Genomic DNA, 27,313 nt, shown 5'->3' on the forward strand with positions numbered 1-27,313 from the left:
GGTGAACAAACAGCATTGCAGAGGCACAGGGAAGGAGCGCTTTAGGGCACTGCTAGTTTGGCTAATCCCAGGTGTTTCTAGTGCCAGGGGCGATTGAGGTGCATGGTGCTTTGAACCCGCCAGTGTCTGCCGTTCCCCCCACGGCGTGATTCCTGCTGCTCCTCACTCTGGATCTCTGCCGCTGGAACCCAAACATGCAGCCTCAGGGGGCAACCTGAGAAGCCCACTGCCCCCTCCCTCACGGGGGCAGCCGGAGTGAAGGGGTGAGGGCACACCCATCGCTCCCTGTCATTGGCTCTCGCCCAGCACCAGCTCCGCTGTTATGGGTGCCTGCCTCAGTCAGTCCTGCCTGGCCCCGCCCAGGCAAGGTCTTTATAACGGGGATCCCAATGGCTAGAGCTGAGGCATTTAACTTGGTGCCACTGAAGGGGGCAGAGCTGGGCTGCTCAAGTGCCCCGCACGCCCCGGCTAGGGCAAGAAGCTGCCTCTGGCTTTTCAGGGCGGCTGTTGTCCCGCAGGCTAAGGGCAGGGGCAGGGCTCCAGCAGCAAGTTGCACTCCGGCCAGCAGAGAAGGGAAGGAAGGGGGTTTGTCTCGTGCCTGTAACCCCCAGCTCCCAAGTGACGATGCTCTCCAGACTCTGGTGGAGCGGGGTGACCCCCCAGCTGCTCCTGGTGCTGCTGCTGCCGCCGCATCTTCCTCCGGTTCAGAGCCACAGGGCTACTGGGCCCCGGGTAAGTGCGAGCGTCTTGCTTTTCCCCAGGATCTCTCTCGCGCTCCCTTCCCCCCGCGCGCGCGCTCGCCCAGCACAAGGGAATCATTATGTCAGGTCACAGCCAGGTGCTCCCCTCATTCCCGCTTGGAAAATCCCCCGCCCGCCCCGCACTGACCCTGTCATACTTGTCAGGTACACTACGGGCTTTTGTGTGCTCGGGTGCCTGGGGACTTCAGCAGCGGTCCTGCATTGCTCCTTGTTTCTGGGATGCACCGCGGATTCCCTTCTCTTCCTCTCCCCCCACCCCAGAAGACGTGCCCGGTGAGCCGTTGTCTGCCTCCCATACCCCAGAGCGGCTCCCCACTCTGCTCAGACGGGCGCTGGAGCGTCTCTCTGGGGCTTGCTCTGACGGAGCCCTGAGGCTTCTAGCACGGGCCCTGCTGGGCTTGACCCATCGCTACCTCTGGAGTTCGGCTACACGCGCCAGGGAGAGACGCCTGCTGTGTGGTCAGTGTTAACTGTTCAGAAGATCCCTAAAATCAAGAGCCCAGGCACTAGCTGAGTACCCAAAACACTGAGGCACGCATTTGTCAGCGGTTAGTGCAAAAGAGAGGAGCAAGTTAATATGCCGTATTTTTATATTGCTTGTCTTGCATTTTTAATAGGACCCCTTGGTTCCCAGACTATAGCTTTAGGACTCCTCTTATGCTTCCAAGTAGGGATTAAATGAATCTCTGCAATAAGGCTAGATGCCTTCAGCCCAAACTTCTCCCTCTAGATGTCTAGTTTTGTCTTTCAGTCTATGGTTGGCTCTTATTGGGGTTGATGATAATACTTACCAAAGTATTAAACTGTTCCGGGGGAGAACACCTCTCTTCTAAGTATGGTTTTCCAGCTGATCTGTTACCACTACAGCCCCTAGACTGGGGTAATGACTCTGAATTCTAAGGCCCTAAAACAGTAGCTGTTCTCAAGTCAATGCTGCAATAACACAATTCTGGGTAAGTGGAAAAACTTAATCTGTATGTAAGCATGTTGGATGCACTGTCCACACACACTTTTTGCTGATCGCTCTGAAGTATTTAATTTAGTACTTAATCTAACTACATCCTAAATAGGGATAAGATCTAGATACCTTTTATGTAGGAATCTCTACTCAGAGTATAGCAATAGGAGGCTCTTTTTTTTTTTTAAATTGAAGTGTCGTACTAAACCAGATTACTGTCTGAATAATATAAACCCACTTTTTTTAAAAAAAAAAACAAACCTCTCAATACTGTGGAAAAACTGTAGCTGCCACATTAAGAAAAGTGTGTCCTTGTGTTCAGCTGCACCTTGTAGCCCTTTTATGACCAGATGTGTAACAGCAGCAGTTAAAATGTGGCAGATTGGATCCAGTGCATATCATAAATCCTTGGAGACAGGAATTTTGAAGGTTGGAGGAAACAAGGTTTTGAGATACGCGTAAGTGTTCTTCTAAATGAAGCTGTATTGTTTGATAGTGAAGCACTTGCTTTCAAAATCCCAAAGGTCTGGGCAGTTAGATTCTTCAACAGCCCAATGTTTTTTAAAAAAAAAAAAAAAGAAGAAGAAGAAGAATTATCTAGGCACTTATGTGGCCCCTCATCAGTGAAGTAGCTGAGAGCCTTAATTAGGAACAGCTGAGATGAAGAATAAAACAAACAAATCCTGATGCCAGCCTGCATAATTGCACAACAAGCCTGTCTGTCAAACAGATTCCTTGTAGACTTTTTTATATACTGTATTTTACAAGCCACTTTAACTGCTCCCTAGACTGTATCTTTTTTGAAATGCAAGTTACTTCAAGAGAATCTATAACCCAAACACAAACAGCTGTTGAGTCTGTGTTCTCACCCCATGCATTCAATGAACTAACTTTTTTTTTTCTCCAAAGAATTTTCCACAGTCAGTGGGAAAAATCAGCTAATCTGACATCCTAGCTTTTTCTTTATTGGAAAGACCTGTGCCTTTAAAAGTTTCTTATGGGCTCTTCAATATAAAATTATGGATTTTATGTGTATTTAACTAGTAAATCCTCTCCACCCTCTTCAAGTGGTTTGTTGAAAAGAGTGGAGTTGGGTAGTGGTGTGTTCTCCCCCCAACTTGTTGCACTAGCATGTTGAAATTCAGATCCTATCTATTACATTCACCTGATGATTAGGTACTTCCAATAAAGCTGTCAATGGTCTAAAGGTGCCATGCTTTAGATTTCCATCTACATAACAAAAAGTTCTTTGAATTATTCACTGTGTGTTTTGGTTTTTTTTTATGATGGCCACTAAGCTACACCACTCACTGTTTCTGTGATCCTGAGAATAGATCTGTGATAAGAGTGAAGAGAAACATCTGGCTTGTTAAACCATATCCTCTTCAGGAACTCCAACCTCTTTGGAAGTGGGCAGGGTTGCAATTTTAGGGTTTGATTCTGCAGACACTTGGTTTTGGGTGCAATGCTTATTACAATGAAGTCAGGCTACTTTAGGGTACTAGGCACTAGATTTTGTAGTGTTGGTAGGCTTTAACACTTAAAGCTTCACCACTGACTTACTCAATTTGCAGTATTGTTGTAGTTGTGTTCCTCCTAGGATAGAGATCCAAGGTAGGTGAGAATACTTTTTATTGGCCAACTTCTGTTGGTGGAAGGCTCAAGTTTACGCAGCTCTTCTTCAGATCTAGGGAAGGAAGCAGAGTGTCTGAGGTAAATAAAAGTTGGGACAGATAGTTAAGTAGAAGGGGTGACACATGTTGGAGGTCATTTGTGTTGCCTCTTCTGGTTTAATAAACTGTCTCAGCTTTTATTTAGCTGAGACACTCCCTGCTTCATAGGTGCTGGAATTTGAAGTGCCTCTATACCCCCTGGCTTGAATATAGGGTTTCTGCCTTCAGCATCCACTCACCCACCTACCCCCATAAAAATTGTTCAGCACCACTGGTCTGCTTCCTTCCCCAGACCTGAAGAAGAGCTCTGAGTTCAAAAGCTTGTACCTTCCACCAACAGAAGTTGGTCCAATAACCGATATTACCTCACCTACCTTGTCTAACTTAGTCTAGTCATTTTCAAATGACTAGAGTAGTTCCAAGTATTACTCCTGTGCCTGAGTCCTCCATATGATGTCTGACTTTTTTTACAATCCCATTTTCCTACTCTAGAAAGTTTTTTTTTTTTTTTTTTTTTTTTTCCTCCTATTGCTGAGTGAAAGATCTGGTAAATGGTGTGAATATATAGGGATAAGAGGGGCAGGTGGATACAGAAAGTATTGATGACTAGACAGAGTAAAACTAGAAACAGTAACCTTTCAGTCAGAGTAATCTTGATGTTTCTTGTTACAATAGATCTAATATTTTTCAGAAGTCTTTTTTTGTACAAATTGACTGCCAATAAGTCACAGTATGGTGCAGGTGATTGCCTGTACCTACTGGAGTTCTGATATGTGGGTCTGCTGCTTCACTATGGCTTGATGAGCCCCTCAAAAGGGGCTTACCAATACTTGTATCTGCTATCTTTGTCTCCTGGTCTAATAAAATTATGACAGCAGCTTGAATCTATTTGATGCTAGTCTAGGTTCCCCAGAGACTTGCTATGCAGAAAACACCTCATTTAGTATGTGCAATCTGACCAGCTTTCAGACTCTTAATAATTAAACATACCATCACTGAGATGGTCTATAGGAAGCTTTAGTATCTAGGGTTCCCTAGAAATAACTTGGAATTCCTGATCTAATATTTCATAACATGGCCTATGTCTTAAAATTGACTCTTCTCTTGAACCACTTCTGATCTCTTTTGTGATCACATTACCACCCTCTTCCTGTGCAGTCTAACATCCATATGTAACTGCAGCAATTGATCATATGGAAAAGTAATAATGCCTCTTCTCTGTCTGTAGAGTGTTCTCATTGCAAAGTTAATTGATGTCTTTCCTCTTTCTCTCTGCTGGAATAGAAGACCCAGAGCCATGTAATTCTGGCACAGTTCTGCTCGTCCTGCCAGCAATTGGTCTTCAGAGCACCAGTAGTCCACAGACCAGGTTCAGGAGTCTGCTCCTCAGGCTTGAGGAGCACACTTGGCTGGCTCTCAAAGTCCAAGACTGTTATGTGCCAGTTAGTAGTACTTGTTCATCAAATAGCAGACAAGGTGGATTGTGCCCCCAAGCCCTGCTTTTCTCACTTGGGGCTGGAGGAGTGGTGGCAGGAACCTCGATCCCCCAGCACAAGACCAGCTAGCATGGTCTTCTGCAGATCCATTTCCTCCTCTTTGAGACCAATACCTGAGTGGGGAGCACTAGGACAGCCTCCAATTCTGTATGTTACAGCAGAGGGTAGTGGCACTATTGTGGTGCCTTAGGGCCATGAAAGCAGTGGGCTTATGTAAGAGGGATAAAGTGTAAGTTGCAGTGCTCCAGAAGTCCCCATAAGGAAGAAGACATTATGATAGTGGCACAGTCTTGAAAAGTCCTTCTCCCCTTCCCTGAAAAGCATAGGATTGATGAGACTTTGGGAGCTGAACCCCCCAACATCCCTGTAGAACTGGTCATGAGATTGTGTTTGCTCTACAGGGAAGGGAAAGATCCAAACAACCATCATAGAATCCTTTCCTAAAAGGCTTATATGCTTCCTAGGGTGGAGAGCGGAAAATAGCCAGATTTACATAGCCTGATCTCTAGTTACCCGGACACTGATCCTGAAAGAGGGTGCATGATGAGAATACCTACCTGGAGAGAACACAACAGCTGGGGGAGGTGTTACTAGTAAAGTCATGGAACAGAACAATGGGTGCCAAAGCCATAAACCAGTGTAATACAGGGATCAGAGAAATCACTCATGAGATTGCACTCACCATGGGGGGTGGCTTACTATGTAGGCTAATGGTAACTCTTCCCCTACAGCTTGCAACCTCAGATAATGAGGAACTGAAATAGACTACAGCAATCCTGACCCCCTAAATAAGGGGCACAGACTGCACCTGAAGGAATTTGAAATGATAAAACCTGTATGAGGAAGCCTGGGTTGTAGTAATGTCTGTGAATTCTGTAACCTCCTGCAAGGGAGATGGCCCTACTTGTTCCAATTAAACCAGATTCCCTCTGTGTTCTCTCCATTGTACCACCATAAGAGTGCAGTCTGTTAGTCTGAAGCTCTGCTTAATATCTTACACAGAGAAGATCAGGGCCCACACTGCATAATTCAGATCTGGATTAAAACTGCCCTGATGTTTGGGCTCATCCATGAGCTTTCCTTTCAGTCTTATTAAATTTAATTCTCAGGTGTATTTTGGAGGGGCTACAGCAGTGGGAAAATTGTAACTACACAACAGGGAATACTTTGGGCAAGATTCCTCTGAGCATAATACTACCTCTATCACAGCAGAATTGCTATAGTATTATGCCTGGCTTCTGGTCTCAAATGTTTAAATTATGACTGGATAAGATCTTCATTTAAAAAGAACGAGGAGTACTTGTGGTACCTTAGACTAACAAATGTATTTGAGCATAAGCTTTTGTGGGCTAAAACCCACTTCATCGGATACATGCAGTGGAAAATACGGTAGGAAGATATGTATGTATATACACACACAGAACATGGAAAAAAATGGGTGTTGCCATACCCACTATAACGAGAGTGATCAGTTAAGGTGATCTATTATCAGCAGGAGAAAAAAATATTTTGTAGTGATAATCAGGATGGCCCCTTTCCAACTGTTGACAAGAAGGTGAGAGTAATGGGTGGGGGGGAAATAAGCATGGGGAAATAGAACACCACTAGCCATCACCTTCAGCCCCCAACTAAAACCTCTCCAGCGCATCAAGGATCTACAACCTATCCTGAAGGATGATCCCTCATTCTCAGATCTTGGGAGACAGGCCAGCCCTTGCTAACAGACAGCCCCCTAACCTGAAGCAAATACTCACCAGCAACCACACAACAAAAACACTAACCTAGGAACCTATCCTTGCAACAAAGCCTGTTGCCAACTCTGCCCACATCTATTCAGGGGACACCATCACAGGACCTAATCACATCAGCCGCACTATCAGAGGCTCGTTCACCTGCACATCCAACAATGTGATATGTGCTTGCAATGCCCTTCTGCCGTGTACATTGGCCAAACCAGACAATCACTACCCAAAAGAATACAAGAATTATAACATTCAATAACTGGTCGGAGAACACTTCAATCTCCCTGGTCACTCGATTACAGACCTAAGTCACAATATTGCCCCCTACCCCCCAAAAAAAACAAATTTCAAAAACAGACTCCACCAAGAGACTGCTGAATTGGAATTAATTTGCAAACTGGACACCATTAAATTAGTCTTGAATAAAGACTGGGAGTGGATGGATCATTACACAAAGTAAAACTATTTCCCCTTGCTTATTCCCTCCCTCCCCCGTTACTCTCTCCTTCTTGTCAACTGTTGGAAATGGGCCATCCTGATTATCACTACAAAAGGTTTTTTTTTTTCTCCTGCTGATGATAGATCACCTTAATTGATCACTCTCATTATGGTGGGTATGGCAACACCCATTTTTTTTTTTTCATGTTCTGTGTGTGTGTATATATCTTCCTACTGTATTTTCCACTGCATGCATCTGATGAAGTGGGTTTTAGCCCACAAAAGCTTATGCTCAAATAAATTTGTTAGTCTAAGGTGCCACAAGGACTCCTCGTTCTTTTGGCTCATACAGACTAACACGGCTACCACTCTGAAACCTATCTTCATTTAAGTAAGTCTAGTTCTACATAGAACAGTTCCAGCTCTTTTTTTCTTTGTCTTTTGGGTCTGTGTATCTATTTTATGGTGGGGCGGGGGGTGGAATCTTAGCAGGTTGACAGTTATGGGGCCCTTCTACTATTTGGATTATGTAGAGGTTAATGCAAAAAACCTACCGGCTGTTTAACTACGCACCCACGAGGCAAAATGTGCTGATCTGACTTGCATTGTTGGTTATGCACTTATGTAGTAGGATAAGGGTTGACTTTACTTCTGAGATCCGCTTAGCGCAGCACCCAAGGACTAACACTTTGCTAGTATTGTACAATATTTGGTTAGCTTTCCTCATTCTGTGTGACTTGAAAAATAATCCATTATACAAATGTTTGTTTGATTAGCCTCAGTAGTTGGCTATTCTTAGCAACTTTACTACTGGTCTGCATTTCAGGACCTCCCTTATAACCCTCTCATTTTTGGGAATAGAGGGGTTTTGGCTAAGTTTCTACTTTTAAATATCTCTCTCACAAGGGATGAATTTGGCATTCAGCTTCCATGAAGGTCGGTAACATATAAAAGTGGGTAGGTAGAACACATGAAGACCCTCAGCTAACTGTACTGGCAGTAGGGTGACCAGATGTCCCTATTTTATAGGGACAGCCCTGATATTTGGGGCATTTTCTTCTATAGGCACCTATTACCCCACCCCTGTCCTGATTTTTTTCACACTTGCTGTCTGGTCACCTTAACTGACAATGTGCTTAGTGCTGTACTGAGGATACAATCCCTGACTCTATGTAACTTGCAGTCACAGGTAAAGTTCATGACCCCATGTATTATCTCGCTACAGAACTTGCTATGGCAGTGGTTTTCAAACTTTTTCATTTGCAGACCACTGTTAACATTTTTTTTTTTTTTTTTGAATGGTGGTGCAGACCCTTTGAAAAATCTTATAGTCTGCAGCCCCCAAGGGGTCTGCCAAACAGGTTGAAAACAGTTGTGCTATGGAAGTCATCCATAGCTGTTGTTTAAACAAAGCGTTTTAGCATGTGTGGTAGTGAAGATAAACTTAGTGAATCTAGTGTAAAACTGATGCTGTGACTTCCTGAATTTATAGGCCGTCTGAATCAATAGCAGAGAGGGCTGCAAACTCCCCATTTAAATGGGGATAGTAGCTCCTGCCCCCGCACAAACGTATCTTAATATTTATTGTAAATGGATAGTCCAAATAAAAACTAAGACTATGGAATGGAATTCTACATCACTTATATGCTTTCTACCCTTTATCTTGCATCCCTCAGTCTGGGATTTTGGCAAGTGGCGTGGCAGAGATTGCCATCACTATTGGCAATGGTGTCACTTCAGCACTAGGTTTAAAAATTACTCTGCTTTTGGGCAATGTGAGGCTACAGACATGATCCAAACATGCTGCTATAGATGGGGAAGTTAGGTAAAGGCTAATGAGTACATTTTGTGGTCATGTCCCCATCTAGTGGCTGGCTCACATAGCAAAAAAGCCCTACTACTGTCAATGAAGTCTCCTTAGCTCAGTCGTAGAAATTCTGTGGATCGGTCTGTTTGCTTGTTTTACTTTTTCGGATGGAAAGGTCCTGGTTCTATCCTTGATGCCACATGTGCTGTCTAGTTGAACACTAGTGCTTGTCTCTGGGGCACATGGAATATCACCAGCACTATGACTTGGGAGCCTCTCAGGCCAGACTGAATCCCAAAGGTGCTACTGCTTAAAATATAAAGGAGGCAGAAGTAGCTTATGCTTCTTGGTGGAGGCAGTGAAGGTGACAACATGCTCATAGATTGCTGTGCTCACAGTCAGCATTCTCTAGAACTAAGCAGTGTGACAACTGCATCTGTGTCTGCTTTGGCTGTGATGTACTATTGCAGGCTCCCTAGGTCTGTAGTATGTGGCACTTGTTAACAAAAAATGCCAGCTCATACCTATCAGTTGAACTGTGTGCCTTGGAACCCAGCTAGTAACAGCCACATTCAAACACTGCTGTGCTGCAGTTGCAAGATTCTGTTTCCCTTTTGGTCAGGGCCTATCTATTTAGTAGAAAGTCCAGTTGTATTGAAACTAGTAGTGACATGCATGCATGTAGAAGTCTTTTTCATTAAGAGACTTGCAGATCCTTGCATGCAACGTGAAGCAATCTGGCCTCTTCCATGTAAAAATATATTGGATGTGTTTAGGGAACAAAATGGAGGTGGAAAGAGCCTAGGGCACTTGGCCCAGACGGAGTTGTGAACATTTCAGAGTGTTATCTCTCTCCAACTGCACTGTTACAATATGTAATGCTTTTAATTGTTCAGTAAGATCAATGAACTTCAGGCTAATGTTGAGGTTTGCAGTGCCCAAGAGGGGGTTGATTTGGGTGTGTATTTGACTGGCTTGTAAACTGTTCAGGATAGGTACCTTCTGTCTCCCTTCTTGTACACTGCTGACCACAGCAGCATTCTGACCCTGACTCAGAGCCTGGCAGGTGGCTGCAATAGAATAATAGCCAGTAGTACGTTCTGGACTTTATTCACTCATGCAACATCCTCTTCTCTCAATGGCTTTGTCATCCTTTCCCTGACTTCCCCCATTTTGGATTAGAGAAAGTTCCTCTTTTTAAAAGGACACTGTCAACTTGTTTAAAGGTTTATGGCTGGCATGAGATCAGAACAGTCCAATACTCCTTATCTGCCTTCCCTGCATTTTCATATTACCTGTGGACTAGTCATGTAGGAGGACAAGTCCCTCCCATGTTTGATGTACAAGTTTGCTTTATCCCTGGCAGTCCTTCCGTTTTGCTTCCCAGTGCTGTGTGTTCTAGATGGCTTCACTCTGTCCTAGCTGGTGCCATTAGGGCAGTACCATGAATAGTACAGGTATTATGCTGATGCAGCAAAGGGTGTCAGGACAGTAGTGACATCCAGATGGGGATGGAGCCCTAGCGGACTAGTGGCAACAAAATATAGCTCGGTTCAGGATTTCCCAAACTAGCTGACTGGGCATGCTTAGTGGACAGAGTTTCCTGCAGCCTCGGGGAGAGGGGCCACTAGAGAAGCTTTGTGGTGGGTGGGGAACTGTGTGTGAGATCCTGTATCTTGCTCCTACGGCAGCCCTTAAGTCTGCTTTGGGAGGCACTCTTTTTTTGTGTATAGGGTGCAAGCTACTTCTCTGAGGACTAGAACCAACACCCTGAATTGGATTGAGAAACTGATGAGGAGCCCAAGGAGAGTTCAGAGCATTGGTGGGATGTGCTCTTGACAGGATATGTTGCTTAACATGCAGCAGTCCTCATCTTATAGAAGCTGGAGCTTTCATGAGGTGGTCTCCTTTAGCCCTAGGTATTGACTTGCAGTAGTCTCATCTAGAAGTGGCAATCATGTGGATACTACATGCTATGTCTGCATGTAGATTAGAAGAACAGGTGAAGTCTTTTAGCAAGCTAGTGGTGAAAGAAGGCATTTCTTGCTATCTGAATAACTTAAGGCAATGATGAGATTTCTCACTGTCTTGCATCAGCCATCAGAGTAGCCCTCTAGGTGGTGAGGATGTGGCCAATGTCACAACTAACAGTGGCTTTCTTCCTATCCGCATCATTTCTACCTTTCCTGAGAGGACCTTGAACTAGTCATCTCTTATCCAGATGGAGTGGTAATAACTGCTAAAAAGGCAGCATGCAATAGCATGGTACTGGCATGTTGTAGGTATTGATGCCTGTGGTGACTGAACTGGTCCAGGAGGGCTCATGTGTGGGTTTACAAGGAGATAAGATCAGTAATTTTGGTTTCTGCCACCTCTCTCCTGCTAATCACCTTAGTCTCACCCAGGTTAAACTTGATGGGGCTGCTTTTCATCCTAGATCCAGTTTCTACTGACACCATGGTGCCTGGGTAGTGGCATATTCTCTTAGAGGAGCAAGAAAAGTAGCTGGGGGGCGGCGGCGGTGGCATACTAATGTCATCTGAGCCCAAAGTCGAAAAGTCTCAAGAGTGGCTAGTAATCTTATGTGATTCAATTTTTGAATACCCCACTTGTTTCCTTAAAGGGGCCTGACATTTCAAAGAGCTGCACACTAGAATAAGGTGGAGAAAGATAATTTCATTTCACGGAGGATATAGGTATTTCAAAATTTAGTCTTTTTGTTATGATTTGCAGACGCTTAGAGCAGGGCACTCCCAACAGCTGCCTCCAGTACATCGCTGCTGGCATCAAAACAAACATCATAGTATGAAGCTACTGGGCGGTTTTCATATTCCCCAGGGATTTTCTTAAAAGCTCACAAAATAGGGCTGGGAAGAATTGAGTAGGCAAATGCTACACGGCTTGTTATAAAGCAGGATTTGGTTCTGATCAAAACTTAAAAAAACCTTTTTGCTATGGAGTGAGTGACATTCCCAAATGGGAAGTCTGATGTGAGCTGGCAAACGTGTGGTTTAGGAAGTGATTCTTTATTCATCTAGGGATACTGTTGTGCCTTGGGGGGGGGAGGGGGGGTCAGATACTTTGCCTACCTTGAAGTACTTTGTCATATTTTTCTATTTATAGTGACCGTTTCTCTAGCAAAATGTACTGTGTTCTTAGTTGTTCCACAACACTTATCCCAATACAAGCAGAAATGGTCTCTAATATTGAAGAGGGAAAGGAGTGCCCTGAATTCTCTCCACACTGGGTCTGGGTCACCCATCCAATGGCCCTGCCTTTGGGGGAATATCTACATGTGGAAGACTTCTGGCAAGTCCTTTATATTCTAACCAATCAGTGTTCTAGATCAGAAGGCTCTTGCAGCAGCAAGAACCGAACAAAACATAAAGGACAGAACTTTTCTAATCTTACTACAACTTGAAGAAATGATTATTGTAAAGCATTTATTAACAGGAATTGAAGACCACCTTTCTAATGAGTTGCTCACAGTCGCCCCATGAATCTCAAACAAAACTCTACAAGGGGAGAAGAGAACTTAGAATGTCTGGCACTTTCTGCATGTGTTTGATGGCATGCATGTAACAAATAGAATGTTCACTTTAGTCCTGTTCGTGGTGAATATGTACTTGCCCCAGATTATTTGAGAGAGGTTTGAGGAAGCCAAAGCTGGTAACTAGGAAAAAGAGAATAACTTTCAGATCCCTTCTTCTAGTCAGTCCTCATTCACCTTCTGAAATACATGGATGTACTTTTTTTTGTATGGTAGAATTGCACATTATTTCCACTAGTTTTTTATTTAGGAGAGACTTAAGAAATCCCTGTTCATGACTGAACGCTTTTAACCAAACAGTAATACTCACAAAGTAGTAATTTTTCCTTTTAACTTGACTTTGTCACCACTAATGGTCATTGACACACAAAGTGTTATTTAGAATGACTGATGCTTAAAGGTAGATTTAAACATGTGAGTACTTCCCTTCTGATTTGTTGCATGAGAGCAAACCAGGATTTCACTTGTTAATGTTCAACATAAAACAAAACCCAGGGACTTTAGTTGTGTATTAATCCTGCAGTGAAGTAACCAAAGTCAACACTATTACATCAGATGCTTCTGTGTAATAGATGTCAACAGGATTCTGAAGTCCCTGCAGGAGCCAACAATAGGAGGAACTGTCTAGTGATGTAGATGGCACTCTTTCAAGTAGATCTGTGAGTCTAGGGAACCTACTGCTTAGTTAAGCACAATTTGGCCCTGTGTATTATGGTGGAAATCTGAGAGAGGACATATCTGTGGTTTCTTTCTGTCCAGTTCAGGGCAACTACACCTGTATTTCCCCTCAGCAAGGGCACCTACTGTCAGGCTTCCAGCTCCTCAGCTGTTTCCTCTCAAGTGGAAATATGTATTTCTCTTCCTTTCTCACTGGGATATTTCCAGGCTGAACAGTTCCATGCCTACAGTGTAGTGGTCTCAGCACAGATAGGTTGCCCAAGGACACCTGCTTGCTTTGGAGAAGATTACCAGCTGTAATGCTACAGTTAAGGTACCATGCAGCACATCCTATGCAATTTATTTATTCTTAAGGTAAAATGCATTACAGAGCAAACCATAATAAAAACCTACAGGTATGCTAATAAGATTACCAGAATTGGCCCCAATCCTAACATGGATTCTGGCAGGAACAGTCCTTCAGCTTCCACCCCAAGGGGATTCCTTGTGGTTACTAGTTCATCACAACTTCAGCGTAGAACAAGCACCTAGGCCTGCCAATCCAACCCAATGGATTTGGGGGGTAGGGGGCTGTGGCCCAGGGGTTCTGTTCACTTCTGCTGGATCAAGGAGGACCTAAATCAATTTAAAACCAGGCTATTTAGCCATAACCCATTTATGTGTCTGTTGATCCCTGGAGAATCGACTTTGAACTAGTTTAGGCAAACCTCTCCAGGGAGGTGACTTCTCTGGAGATTTAGGACCAGAGTGAATTTGCCTAATCACCTCCTGCTGTTCTGTTTACCCTTCCCATGGAAAAACATACAATTCCACAGTCACTCATGCAGCCTTACTGTGTCAGGTGTCCTGTTTTTGTCTGGACTTTCTAGTCAAAAAGGGGACCTGGCAGTGTCTGGTTTGATGGACTTTTGGTGTCTGATCAGTACACTCACCATGGCTTGGGGAGGCACTGGGTCATCAACCTGCACCAGCCCCTGCACAGCCAGGGCTGCCTCCTATCTGCATCTCATGAGTGGGCAGGCAGTAGCCTCCATGTGAGGCTGCAGCTCCTGTACCAGTCCTGGAGCAGAGGGAGCCCAGCTGGTTGGGTGAGGGAGGTGGAGAGGATCAAGTGATGAGGAAGGGGGAGAGGAGTGAGTGGTGGGCAGGAGCTGGGGTGAAGAGGTAGAGTGGTGGGATCTGGTTTTCAGAAATTAGAAAGCTGGTAACCCTATTACACAGTTGCATTTTTAATACTAATTCAATAAGGTATAACTTTTCTAAATTCCATAAGATTTGTTCAGAAAATTACAGGATATTGTCAGTCTCTCACCTTCTAAATGCTCCTAGATGGTGGGGTTTACCCCTCCCCCCCAATCGAAAGAGCATGGGTCCAGCCCCAAACTTTGTATATCCACTAGTCGGACAACACTATCTTTTCTGGTTCTGAAGTCCACCGCCAGTCCACATTTACTGGAGTATTTTAGCTTTTGTCAATTGTTGTACCAAAATCCCAGTGACCTAGGGACCTCTTGATGTCACTGGCAGAGGGTGCATAGAGTTTTATAGGCCTTCTCTGGGTTGGATAAATACCTAATAATTCACTATAAAATAGCATGTGAGGTCTCTGAGAGCCAGTATCCCACTGGTGGTCATAATGACCGCAAAATGTATATACAGATAATATTTAAGGAGTTATGTTTTTATACTGAAAATATGTTAAGATACAGGTCAACTTCTGGTTACCTGTTTTCTTTCAAATAGCAGGCAAATAAAACTTATCTTGTTGTCTGGCCGTGTGTGTTGGGCATTTTATGTCTCCCAATGGATGCCTGTTTGCATACTGAGCCAAATGGTAATAGGAGATCAGGAAATCTGTAAATTTCCCTCTCAGGAAGAAATGAACAGCAGGAAGGGTCCTCTTTGAGTAAAGACAGTGAATTATTGGGGTATAGCTGGGGGTGCAGAGGTACCCCCTCAGTGAGGGATTGAGTGTAAGTTAAGTGTTTTTGTCTTATGAACAGAGGGGAGTCTTAACCAAACCTGACTGTAAAACACTGGAAGGACTTTGGGTCCATTGCTCTAAAGATATGAAAGTATCTAGTTAAGTCTAGGCTGCAGAATGCATGCTATGATTTTTATTTGATGTGTAGCCGTTTGGTTCCAGTACTCCAACTTTCCATCACTGGAATCTCTCTAATTTGTTAAATAAACTCTCTGCTTGTTTTCACTATAACAACATCCAGTACTGTGTGTTAAGTAGAGTGGTGATCTGAGATGTAACTAGTAAGCTGGAGCATACTGCTTCTTTGGAATAGTGTGAATCTGTGACTAGTGATTATCCAGTGGAACAGGAATTAGCATCTCCCTGGAGTGTCCCATGCACAACTCGAAGGCATTCCTTCAACTCCATAGAAAACAACATGAGATGGACTGTGTCAAAGAAAACAGAGGTGACAAGACTGTTCAATGGTTAAAATGCAGGCCTGGCCTTTGGGAGACCAGGTCTCTCTTTCTGCTGTTTGACAAGTTCTGTGGGAGCATTAGTCAGGTCTCTCTAATTACAAAATTAAGCTATTGCCCTCTTGGCTCACAAGGGTGCCAAGGCTGAATCCTTTGTCTGCAAAACAGTTTGATCTTGATGGAAGCGGTTCTTTGGAGAGCAGCAAAAGAAAATCTTCCTTTTTCATAAAGTGATTCTTCTCTGGAGAACTGTTTGGTTTGTGAAAACTGCAGTGCAGATCTTACCATCCCCTGAAACTTACTTTAAATGGCAATGCTTCAGAAATGTTTCAAGCTGCTGAAGAGGCTATTAAAGAGGGCTGAATAAATAACTGGCAAGTGTCCTTTCTAGCTGAAGTCTGGAATCCACTCTGGTAATTGCAATATAAACTGTTAAACTCGAAAAGAAAAACAAGCAAAAAAAGCAGATGTTTCTTTATCAGTCTGAAAGGTCAACAGTTCTCCTGGAAAGAGGGGAGAGCAAAGCACCTCTGACTTTGTGTCAATCAACATGACAAGATTAAAATGCAATGCAATTAATCACACTTGCATTCATTTAATTCCCCCTCCTTCTCAGTTAATTGCTGGAATATTCATTTAGACCTGGGAAGGGAATTCTCCCTGCTTTCCATCAAACTATCTGTTTTGTTTGTATTTTAACCACAGTACAGTGAAAGCTTTTTAAAGGTAAGTTGAGTGTGAGATGGTAGCACAAGATAGAGAAAAGACAGTGGTGGATGGGTGGAACTGGCATTGCAAATGTAGAGCACTTTTGGGAATGGAGGCCCAAAATATTAGTGGGAAGGGGATTAGGATGGCTGAGATTTCCTGCCTATATTTTCCTCTTTTTCCCACTCATCTGTGGGCTCCAAAAGCTAATATGTCTGCCTCTGAAATAATCTGTAGTATAGCCAGCAATACAGATGACAACCAGGGGTACTGGAACAATTTGTATGGTGGGCATGCTGAGAGCCATTGAACCAAACTGTAAACCCTGTATATGATCTCCACTTCAAGCCAGGGGGTGCAGTAGCCCTCCCCCCCAGGCACTCCTAATTCCAGCACCTGTAATGACCACATGAATGTGCCCCCCACTCTTCTGAAATACTAAACTGCTTTGCTGCAAACTATGGGGATAGAAGGGGGTTCACATTCCAATGGGGGCTGGATTGGGCCCTAAAGAGACTCTGCTTCAGCCACCACTTGACTGCATCTGTCTGTGGCTTCACATGCAGAATCTACTTAATGTTACATACAACAGCACAGCCACTTGAATTTAGGGAGACAGGATGTAATTTCCAAAGCCAGAATCTGGTACAACATGCATGTTAACAGCATGGCAGTGTGTAGTACACCTGCCCCAATTGTTAATCATGAATTGGGCCTCAGTCATGAGACTTGAGACAGTTCTGGTTTCTCAGCCTTCATGGTGCACTTGAGTCATCTTTCCAAGCTCTTCTCTGCAATAGTGAGGGCTTGAAACATTCTCTTTCCTCCCCCTCCCCCCCCAGTGAGAGCTGACATTCTCCTGGAGAATCCAGGAGCTGGAGCATTTTTAAAAAAAAAAAAATCCGCACCCCATCCCAAATATTGCAAGACTTATGAGAGTTGGGAACGCTGATGTGCTTCTGTGACTGTAGCATGGGATGAAGTTGGGACATCAGTGATTTGTTCTGATCTCTGCCACAGACTTCCTCTGTAATCCTGGGCAAATTACTTCGTTTCTGTGCCTCTTAACTCACTCCCTTTTTGTGTAATGAACTTTTGAGATTTATAGATGAAAATGGCAAGACCCTTTGTAGGCAGTGTGTTTTGGGTTTTTTTGGTTTTTTGTTTTTGTTTTGCAAAAACAATATAGCAAGATCCTATGTACTCTGCTCCAAGCTTTACCTAAAATCTGTGGGGCATGAGCCTGAATTCAGTTGTACCTTCAGGCTATTATTGAAATATGGAAATAGATATAGTACAGTATTTCTTGTACTAAAATAAGTAGTTCTAGAATTCTTTATACTGGCTCCTAGATTTTTCAGTGTGTCAGAGTCTTGCACTGATGGTGGATAGCTGCTCTGTAGCTGTTTTGGGCTGGATGTGCTGAGGAGGAGACCTGGAGGTTTTGACAGTTGGGTAGCGCAACGTTTGTGCCTTTGACATCTGGAAAGGTGTGAAGAGATTTTTGGCTCCCAGGAAGCTCTTGAGGATTCAGATTGTGGGGTGGTGATCTAAGCCCTGCGGTAGCAGGGCTGGGTGGGTTCTGAAATGTTAAGCCATATGGGGTGGGAATTCCAAAACCTCAAGGAGTTAAGCATCCAAATCCCATTTGATTTACAGCAAGAGCTGGGCACTCAGACTCCCTTAAACTCATTTGACAATCCCAGTCTCAAGCTCTCAGTTCTTGATCCAAGCAAGCCCTGATAGTGCTGGCTTCTCCACTGGTTCCCGGGGAAGGTGGAATACTTTGCTCCTCCGAGATTGCCCGTGTAATGCAGTGGTGGTGCTTCTCTTCTGCTAAAAAATCATGAATAATCTGAAAGGAAATCCCCTCTGAATCAATGACTAACTTTATACAAGCTTTTAAAAGTCAAGACCTCTCAGTTCTGGACTACTTCTCCTCTTTCATCTTGCTGGAGAGGAGTATTGCAGCAGACATGACCAAGTTCAAAGGCTAGAGCTGCTGAGTTGTCACTACATACTAAAGTCTGATCGTAATCATGTGGCTTGTGGGATCACTTGTGATCCCACAGTGAATGAAAACAGTTTATGAATGCATTTATATCAATATGCTGCAAACTACAGTTGCCAAAGTGATATTGTGAAGCCTATTGCTGATTTTCAGAGGCTATGTGAGAGCAAACTTCATCAGAGTTCAGGGTTTATAATCAGTGTATTTCAATTCTTTTAGAAAAGCCAGTGTTTAGAACCTCCCCCTGTAGTTATCTGTTAGACATCCAGTGTGACAGACCAAGATTCATGGTTTTATCTCTGGCTATCAGTTGCTTGCAGAGTTTATTTTTCTCCCTTTCTGAGGTTGAAGCAACAGGAAGGGTTCCAATATTTGTTTTAAATTTTGACCTTTTGTTGGGACAATAAAAGGCTAACAATTCCACAGCCACAAGAGAACTCCCAAGAGCAGTGAAACTGACCAGTCTGGTGAAAGCTGAAGTTTTTAAACTTTCAAACATTCCAGGATCATTTGTTTTTGTGCAACAAATAAGTCTCTCTCAGATGGCTGAGGCCTTTACAACCCCATTCCCCAATGCCTCATGAAGGATTCATTTTCCGCTTCAGTGGCTTCCAAACCTTAACCTGGCCTTGCATTAATTGTTGCACTTTAAAGCCAAAGTGTAATACTTCCTTTCATTTGTTATATGGGGCTCTTCCACTGCTGGCCATGCCTTCCTGCAGCACTCTGCTCAAAGTACAGGTTTCTCTAGTTGAGAGGTGCAAAAAAATGCAGGCTGACTATCCAGAATAGTGACCTTTATTAGCTTCTGGAAAACCCATTGCTTGAGATGCTAATATTGTGGTGATACTCTTACAGTAATCAAAGGTGTGCTGTGCTGGGGACTTTCTAGCTCTTAAATGAAGACAAGACACCTTTCCCAGAGAAATTATTCTAGACATGCCTCACTGAATGGTAACAAACAGTAAGAGGAAGGCTAAAGAAGAAACGAGATCATTTAGTTACTCAGTTAGGCATGTGTAGGTCTTGAAAGTTCAATTAAACAGTTGGGGTTTTTTAACTTTCTTTACTCAAACATGTAAGTGACTATCTGAACTGTGTTGTGAGACAGTTTGTATAAACGATGCCATGAAATGAGGGAGGGTGTACTAGAAAATAGCACAGGAGTATGTGACAGTGAACATGCCAGTATTGGCTGAGGGGGTGGACAAGCTGATTTAATAGGTTTCTTCCATTCCTTACTTACACAGTTCATAATGGCACAGTGGTCAGATGCTAACAGTTAGCATTCTGAAGTGACTTAAGCTGCTTTTGACGCTTCTAAATTCATTAGCCTGTCATGTGGAAGAAACACTTGAGGCAACTCTGAAAAATGTAGGAACGTAAAATCAGCTGCCACTTGGGACTTGGCAGTTGTCACTATTGCAGGGATGGCTATTCAGAACTTCATGGCACAGCAGACAGAACTCTGATCCTCTTGCTTCAGAGACACAGGCCCCTTAACTGCTTTAGCAAAAGTGGAATAATTCTGTTTCTAGCCCTTGGAGAGCAATGGCACACTTTTGTGTGGTACAGTATTGTGCACTTGTCGACAAGGTAGAGTAGCTGAGGCTTGTAAGGCACCTTTTTAGAGCTGAAGTGAAGTACATGAAAACAACATATATTAAATCCCAAAGTTTTATATTTAGAAGTGCAAGGACTTGTAGCCAAGTAATAAACTGCCAGTGCTGAAGAGGTGAGTATGCAACTGTAACACTGTCCTGCTGTGTGCCAAGCTACCAAAAGGCTGGCAGCATGGTGGTCTCTTTGGGGGGCTAGGGTCTCTTTAACAAATTTAATGACACTCTTTTTTAAAGATAAGCCCGTGTTTCCTTATGCTTTTACGCTGTGCTGCAGTAAGAAGATAAGCAATGGTATGGCTTTGCCTTGAAAAGCTAGTACAGCTTCCTTTCCACTTCATTGCAATAGGCCTTGTTATAGCCTAAACACTTGCTTTCCCTACTTTTTTTTTTAACACTATTTGGCTGGCAATCAAATACCCTCCTTAGTGGACCAAGTTGTGTATTTGGTTCAGTGTCTCCTCATGAATCTGTCCAATCTAACCTTAGTATAACCACACTCCTTAATTTCCCATGATGCTTGTTTGCTTCATAAACCATAACCCAGAAAAGATATAACTTGGCTTAAAATACTTTGGGTAGAAACTTTCCAAGCTGAACTATATGCATATTTATGCAGCATAACTCTTGTGCATAACACACTACAGCAATAGCGGGACAACTCAGTCCTATTGCAATTCCACTTCAGTGGAAGTGCTTAGGGCAAGGTCTCTGCCCTAAGCACTTTATAATCTCTAAACTAGAAACGCACAGGAATAAACTAGTAAATAAGACCATGGTGGGTACCTGAGTGTAGTGAGAACAGTAAACAGGAAGGGAATACTACTCTGGGGTGTAGAGAATGAGTGCTCTCCATCTTCTCAGGGCATGTGGGGAAGGGCTCAAACTTCCTTTCCAGTCAGAGTGGCTCTGGTAGTAAATATACATCCAGGTGTTTGCATAGTACCCATTGCTGTACTGTGAATGTCCTTAGAACCTGGTTGCAGACTAATAATGACCATATAAGACCAGCCTATAAGTGAGTGTACTTACTTATATGGGCTGTTGGAAAAGAAACTACCAACTTTTGGTTCTTGTCATCTTGATTGCTTATCCCTTGGGTAAATTTGGCCTGGCAGTTGTTCTGGGGCAATCTGAAGTGTCAGTTTGTCACAAGAACTGCATATGAAGAGCACCTTTTCCTGCTGAATGTATTTGCTCCCTATTACAGGTAAATATCTTTGCTGACAAACTGGTGTGTCAAAGTCATCTGTCTTGGAGGGCAGAAGCAGGTTTGGAAGAGAACTGTACTCTGACTTGCACAGCTTCAGTCGCCAGCTGAATTCTGATTCTAGGAACTAAATAGCTCTGTATGAAGCAGAAGGTGGTATTTGACTTTTTTCAGAGTTTGAACTTGGAGTGTAGACAATTGAAAAATGAATCTTGTTTGCTTTATACACTATTTGATCTGGAAGTGAAGGCTGGAGGAAAAGCAACATCTAAGCTTAGAGTCACTCTCCTGACTTGAACTTCTAAAATCAAATTCTTGATTCTGTAACAATCACTTTGGATCAGGGTGGAAAATAATCCTGTTTTACAGTTTGAGAACTCTTTGGATTCTGGAGGTGTGGGTAGAAGGCCAGATGAATTAAACTAGTAAGGGGGCACTGTGGACTTAGGAGCTTGACTACTAAAACCAATCCCACTGCCAATCTGCTACATTCCTGACAGCTGCTGCTTATTCTCGATTGTCAAATTCACAAGGATTTGCTTGAAACTGAAGAGTGAGATGATCATATGCATGCTGGGCTTCTCAAACTCATCTGTAGCTTGTTATAGCTAAAGCCTGGGTTGTCAGTTGTCCTTCAGTTCTCCTTGTTTAGATTTGCAGCCCATGAAAGTGAAAATTTGTCATGTGTACATACTGTATGTCAAGGCATTCCCTTCACAACTAGGATCAAGGTACTTACTGGCTTTTGTTGATCTTAATAGTCTGCCAGTTGCAAAAAGCTCACATAATTCATTGTAAAGAACTTCTTGTGCCACGCTCGTGGTGTCTGGGAAGTTGGCATGTGCTGTTGTCACAGTTGAGGTCAGCAAAGAGTTCTTATGTGTTCCTTAGATTTGAATGTGTCCGGGGGGGGGAGGGGGTGTGTGTGTGTATCTTGTTTGGGCAAGGGACCTCAAATGTGAATTTGTTTCCTCTAATAGTCAAAGCAAACTCTCTTGTTTTAAAGTCCAGGAGAAGGCCCATCTGTGACTCCCAGCTTACTTTCTGATTTCTGACTGTTTAGAAGGCATGTGTTCAAGCTTCTCTCCATAATCTCAAGGGCTAGAAAGTGGCTTTTCATTTTTTAGATGAGAGCTGAGATTGGAGTTCCTAACACTAAATATTGTAAGACTCATGCTGACCAGCTCTAACTTTCAAAATTGCATAGGATTCAGTGAAGCACTAATTGTACATAGAGCTGGGTGTTTTTGGTTTGCAAGTGGCCAGTGTGAACCATTGTTTGATTTCCTTTCCCATGGGCTTGTACGTTTATGCATGGAGTATGTGTATAAACGACAGACTTGACTGACTTGCTTTGAGTTCTGGAAACTTTCCCTTTACTTTATAAACAGTGCAAAGTTGGAGGCTGAATTCTGATGTCCTGCTTTAGATTTAAGTTATATAATCACTGTAGTATCCGCTTCAGTCTGCAAATACAAGGACATGGATCAATACATTAAGTGTTACATGTAGCATTGAGCATGCTAGGTTCAATAAATGAAGATAAAAGCTGCATGTGTTCAAGGCAAAACCTCTGGGTACAAAAAAAGCAATGATGCCATCTTCCTTCAACCAGCTGTGAGTTGAGCAGCATAGTCTACTGTTCCGATTCCAGCTATTGCAAGAAGGGAAAGGCTAGGGTTGGTCTTAAAGAGCCTAGGAAACCCAAATTGCCACAAGCTCCTTCCATTACAGATCAGGGCAAGGGACTTGAGGGACCTTCACTTCCCCAACCCCATAGATTGCCAAAGATTGTAAACTAATTCTAATGCTGGCTGTGTTGTGGGGAGAGTTTACTATGGATGTGTTCAGATGGGCTCTGGATGCTTTAAACTTGATTGATTATGCACTCTATCAATTTGTTTGGCGCTGTGAATACTCAAATGTAACTCCCTTTTTTCTTAAACTGGAGCTAAGCACCTCACCCACTTGGTGCATACTGCGTCAAAGAAGACCAGTAAATGGACTACTGTGGTATGGAGCTGCCAGTAAACATGGGATAAACTCAAGCTTAGCTGGGCTTTCAGAGGAGCAGAGTAGAGAGACCTTTTGTTCAAGAAATCTAAAATGGCTACAAGTGTCCTGCAGAAGAAGGTAACCCTCTCTACATTGAAAGACTACAGGATTCCTGTTTAACTCTGTTGGGGGGCAGGGGAAATGAGGTTATGAAAAATGCAAGAATTCATACATCTCTTCTCCCCACCCCAGATTAGGAGAGAGTATTAACTGCTGCCAAGAAAGTGATCTGTTCTAGAATCATGAAATGTTGCATCTTCTTTCCAGACTTTGGTCTTAAAATTTATATTGAGGGAAAACCTTCATTCTCATCAAGCAAGCTTTGATCAATTATAGAGTGAGCATATTGGTAAAGAATTTTGCCACTTCTCTTCTGTTCTTAGTTGTAGCTGGTTTACATTTCCCCAATAAGAGCCTGGTCCTGCTCCCACTGAAGTCTGTAGCAAAACTTCTATTGACTTCAGTGGGAGCTGGACTGAGCCATTAAACAGGAGCTGTTGATACACAGGTTTTTCCCCTCTTGCCCACCCAAAGTGCAGACCACTTAAACGTAATGCTTTAAACAACAATATGTGAGTAACATAATCCCTCAGTCTACTTATGCTGGTAAAACATGATGTTGGATTTCTCTCTGGTTTAGTCCAGTATTGTGGAGTTCTCACTAAGAAATGTAGAAGCCAGGCAAGTTTGGGTATAGACCCACACAATCAGAAGAAGCAGCAGCCTCTTCATTTGACAGGTTAGCAAACTTTGGCAAATCTCTCAGTGGATTTGATCTGAATTGGTAATGAAATGCCAAACCAGGACTGACATCTTGGTCTTAGATTTCATTGAGCACTCAATTCAGTTGCAGTTGCTGAATTACCCTTGTCATCCCTGTGAAAGTCTGCTCCTTAACCCCAAACTTTCCAAGTATTGGGCAGGGATGAATGATTCTCATCTTAAATAGGAATTAAGTTAACTCCATGCCATAATGTGACTTGTCTTGTGAATTTCTACAACTCTGTCAAGCATAAGTGGGTTGGGTGTATCTGTTAAACCAAGACACTTACTGCTGGGACAGTCTACCACAGGAGCAGATGCGCCTGACCCAACAACTCTTAAATCTTCCATGGTATGAAGCCAAGTAGCCCTTCCTCACCCAAAGAACTCTAACTAGCATCTGTTGGACCACTTCTATTTGTCACATAACCTGTACTCCATTTCACCATGAACTATGTGGGTGTCATGGGGGAGGAATTCTTTAGAAACCTTCTGGTTCTTTGGATTTTTATTTTCTTAAAGGCTTCAAGTCTGCCAGAGGATGGAAATAGCTCATAAAGTAACTGGTTAATCTGATATGCCCCTATTCTTACCCCTTCTAGTGTCTGTCCCTTTTAAGCTAGGGGTTAGCAAGAGATCACTGCCTTCCCAGGTGTGGTGCTCTTGTGACTGGCTGCTTTGGAGGTCAGTTCAGGAACCAGAAGGGGCAGGTAGATGGGTAGAGTGAATGACTCTTTATGTAGGAGGTGCCAGATGTTCTTCCCACTTGTCACTACAGGGAGCTCCTGCAGCTGACACTTGGAGAGCAGGCGTGGTAGTTCTCTGCTCTTGCTGGTCCTCTGCCTTCCATCTGGTGCAGTCTTAGGAGGTCTTAAAACCAAAAAAAACAAAACTCCTGTTACAAAGGAGATGAAACAGTTAAATATTATCCTCTTACCATTCTAATAAAAACCAGAAATGATATCAACAAATATTTAAAAATTCACCTATGTCAACCTGAATTTTTCATAGACACAATTTAGTAAAGGCTTTGGGGGGTGGGGAGAGAAGATGTAACTAATAAAACTGAACTGGATATTCCAAGCAAGTGCTTTAAACTTCCCATTAGTACTTTGTGGCTTGCAGCTTCAAGGGTTTCTAGCAGATTTAGAAGTAGCAACAAAAATGTTGCCAAGAACTCCACCTAGAGTAAGAGGAGCTTTTTAATCAGGGTAGTTGCAATACAGAAGGCCAATTTGGGGGACAGGCGAGGGGGAGAGGAAACTGATACTTAACCAAATAGTCTCTACCATTATAGTAGATCAAAAGCATCTTCAAACATTGTCCTCTTTCAGGGAGTGGAGATGGGGATGCCATGTCAGAACCTGAAAACTAGCAGGGTCATTCATAGCTAAGTGTCCTGCTTTGTGTGGGCCATCTTGCATCTGGCCATGACTTTTTAACAGTTGTCCTGCAAGGGCCACATTGCTACTGTAAAATCCCAAAGGATCTGCAGGAGTCAGGAGGGGGGCTGTCCCTTCCCTTTGTGGCCTGGCTGAGCATCTGATCAGGGCATGGAACCTGTCAGTCACCACTGGGCAGAGGTAGGAGGGGGGGTGTGTGTGTGTGTGTGTGCGCGCGCGTGGGGGGGAGGGGAGCAGGCACCAAGCAGGTGAGAGCCCCCCAACACACAAGCCAGAAGAATGTCTGGTGAGGGAGGTTTTTTGGGGGAGAACTTGAGGGGCTGGGGGCAGGCATAGGGGTAGATCTGGAGGGTGTGGGGGAGTGATGGGGTCAGGTGGGCTTGGGATGCTTGGGGGTGAAGGGTCTAGGAACTGCAGTGGGCAGGTGTGTGGGGGTGACAGATCTGCATTTGTGAGGGGCTGATAGGGGACAGGTGGTGCTTGTTGCTGCTTAGCAAGCTTTCCTGGTTGTGAGCTGCATATCTTGGATTACAATTAGTGCTGAAGCCAGTCAGCTAATAGTTTCATTATAAATAGTTCTAGGCTATTTTCATATTTGTACTGATTGATTATTTATATGTGTGTGTGCAGTTTTTTAATAAGACAGTATTCAGTAAAGTGTGTAGGTATATAATTTTTAAATGGTATTCAATAAAAATTGATGTTCCTCATTTTCAGGGTCACTGTCCCTCACTCCAGAGCCTGGGGGTTGAGAGAGACGTTTAGCAAGAGTGCAGTAGATGGACCAATGGGTGGCTAGAACAATGCCACCATTAAAGGACAGGCTTGGGATTGCATGCATTGTAACGCTTTGAGAGTTTTGGCATTCTAGAGGACATGCTGTATGAGCCTTAAAGGACTTCCTAATGTACGGTCAACTGGTGGCTTTTAATTTAAAAATAAAAAATCTTGAAATGAGATTTCACTAGTTAACACTGAGCAGTGCTGTGCAAGGGCTAGGGGCTGGCAAGCGTTCTAGCAGCAGAGTTCTGCGTTAACTTAAACTCAGCACTGCACCAAGGTCCTCTTCTGTAAAACAATAATAGTGGCTTGTTAAACCACTGTATATGTTGGGGAAAGTGATCATGCCCAAGCAAGCTGGGGATAGAGACTGAATTAGGCTTATTAGTTCAACTTCAGGTCAATAGCTTTCTTGGTCATGAACATGATGATGGTTTGAGGTGGGTATCCACTTCAAATGCCTTTCAGGTTGTCTGGAAACACTGGTGGGTGACAATGAGTTGGTAAAGAAGGGCTTTGAATTTAATGCCTGTACCTGTGCTCTATTTTCAGCTCTTCTGTAGGCTTGCTGTGTGAACTTGAGTGTGTCACTTAACCTTTCTATGTCTTTATCTCAGAAGCTTTTCTCTAAGATGGGATAATGCCTGCCTCATAGGTGTGTTGTGAGCAGAGGCAGATTTAAGATTTATTGGGTCCCTGGGCACAAAACACTTGGGCCTCTCACACACTGGGGACTCGAAGGTTCCAGAACTCAGGGGCCAGGCCCGCCCATTTTTTAACATGGGTGTTGTAGCCTCGAGCAGGTATGGAGTGGTGGTGACCTGGGTGCAGGGGGTCTTTGCTCCCCCAAACTGCAAGCCTTGGGCCAGAGGTGACAGGAGTGGTGTTGCACATGGCTACTGCCTTAGGCATAAAGCCCTGGTGGCAGTGAGGGCAGTCTGTCACCAGGAACAGAGGACATGGTAGTGGGGTACAGGGCAGCCTGGCAGCAGCAGGACAGGTGGTGGGCAGGCACCAAGAGTCTGTACATCAATCTGCCACTGGTTGTGAGGTTTAGTACCTAATACAGCTTGTTGAATTCCACAGTTGAGTTACAGAAGTACAAAGTAGCTTCTGAAGATGCACAGCAGTTCATTCTATTAAACAGCTGTTTAATGGGTACAGTGTTAGCTCAATTTACACTTGAGGGATGATTTTGACCCCTGCCAAGGAGGGTAAGT

At 43.6% G+C, this 27,313-nt stretch overlaps 1 protein-coding gene across 8 annotated transcripts in view; it reads left to right on the top strand.

Annotated features, from left to right (window-relative positions):
• Positions 1 to 379: 379 nt before the first annotated feature.
• The window catches only part of SMOC1 (SPARC related modular calcium binding 1), a 174,639-nt gene continuing 147,705 nt past the window's right edge, over positions 380 to 27,313 (top strand). For 5 of the 8 annotated variants that reach the window (XM_037900304.2, XM_037900305.2, XM_037900306.2 and 2 more), the window contains exon 1: positions 385 to 732. In XM_037900304.2, the coding sequence (XP_037756232.1) occupies positions 625 to 732 (108 nt within the window). In that variant the 5' untranslated portion in view covers positions 385 to 624. Of the gene's footprint in view, positions 733 to 27,313 lie in introns of all 8 variants that reach the window. The other 3 variants (XM_043549091.1, XM_043549092.1, XM_043549093.1) reach the window with 2 other exon arrangements.

The sequence above is a fragment of the Chelonia mydas genome, chromosome 6 (genome assembly GCF_015237465.2).
Source record: "Chelonia mydas isolate rCheMyd1 chromosome 6, rCheMyd1.pri.v2, whole genome shotgun sequence".
Lineage (NCBI taxonomy): Eukaryota > Metazoa > Chordata > Testudines > Cheloniidae > Chelonia > Chelonia mydas.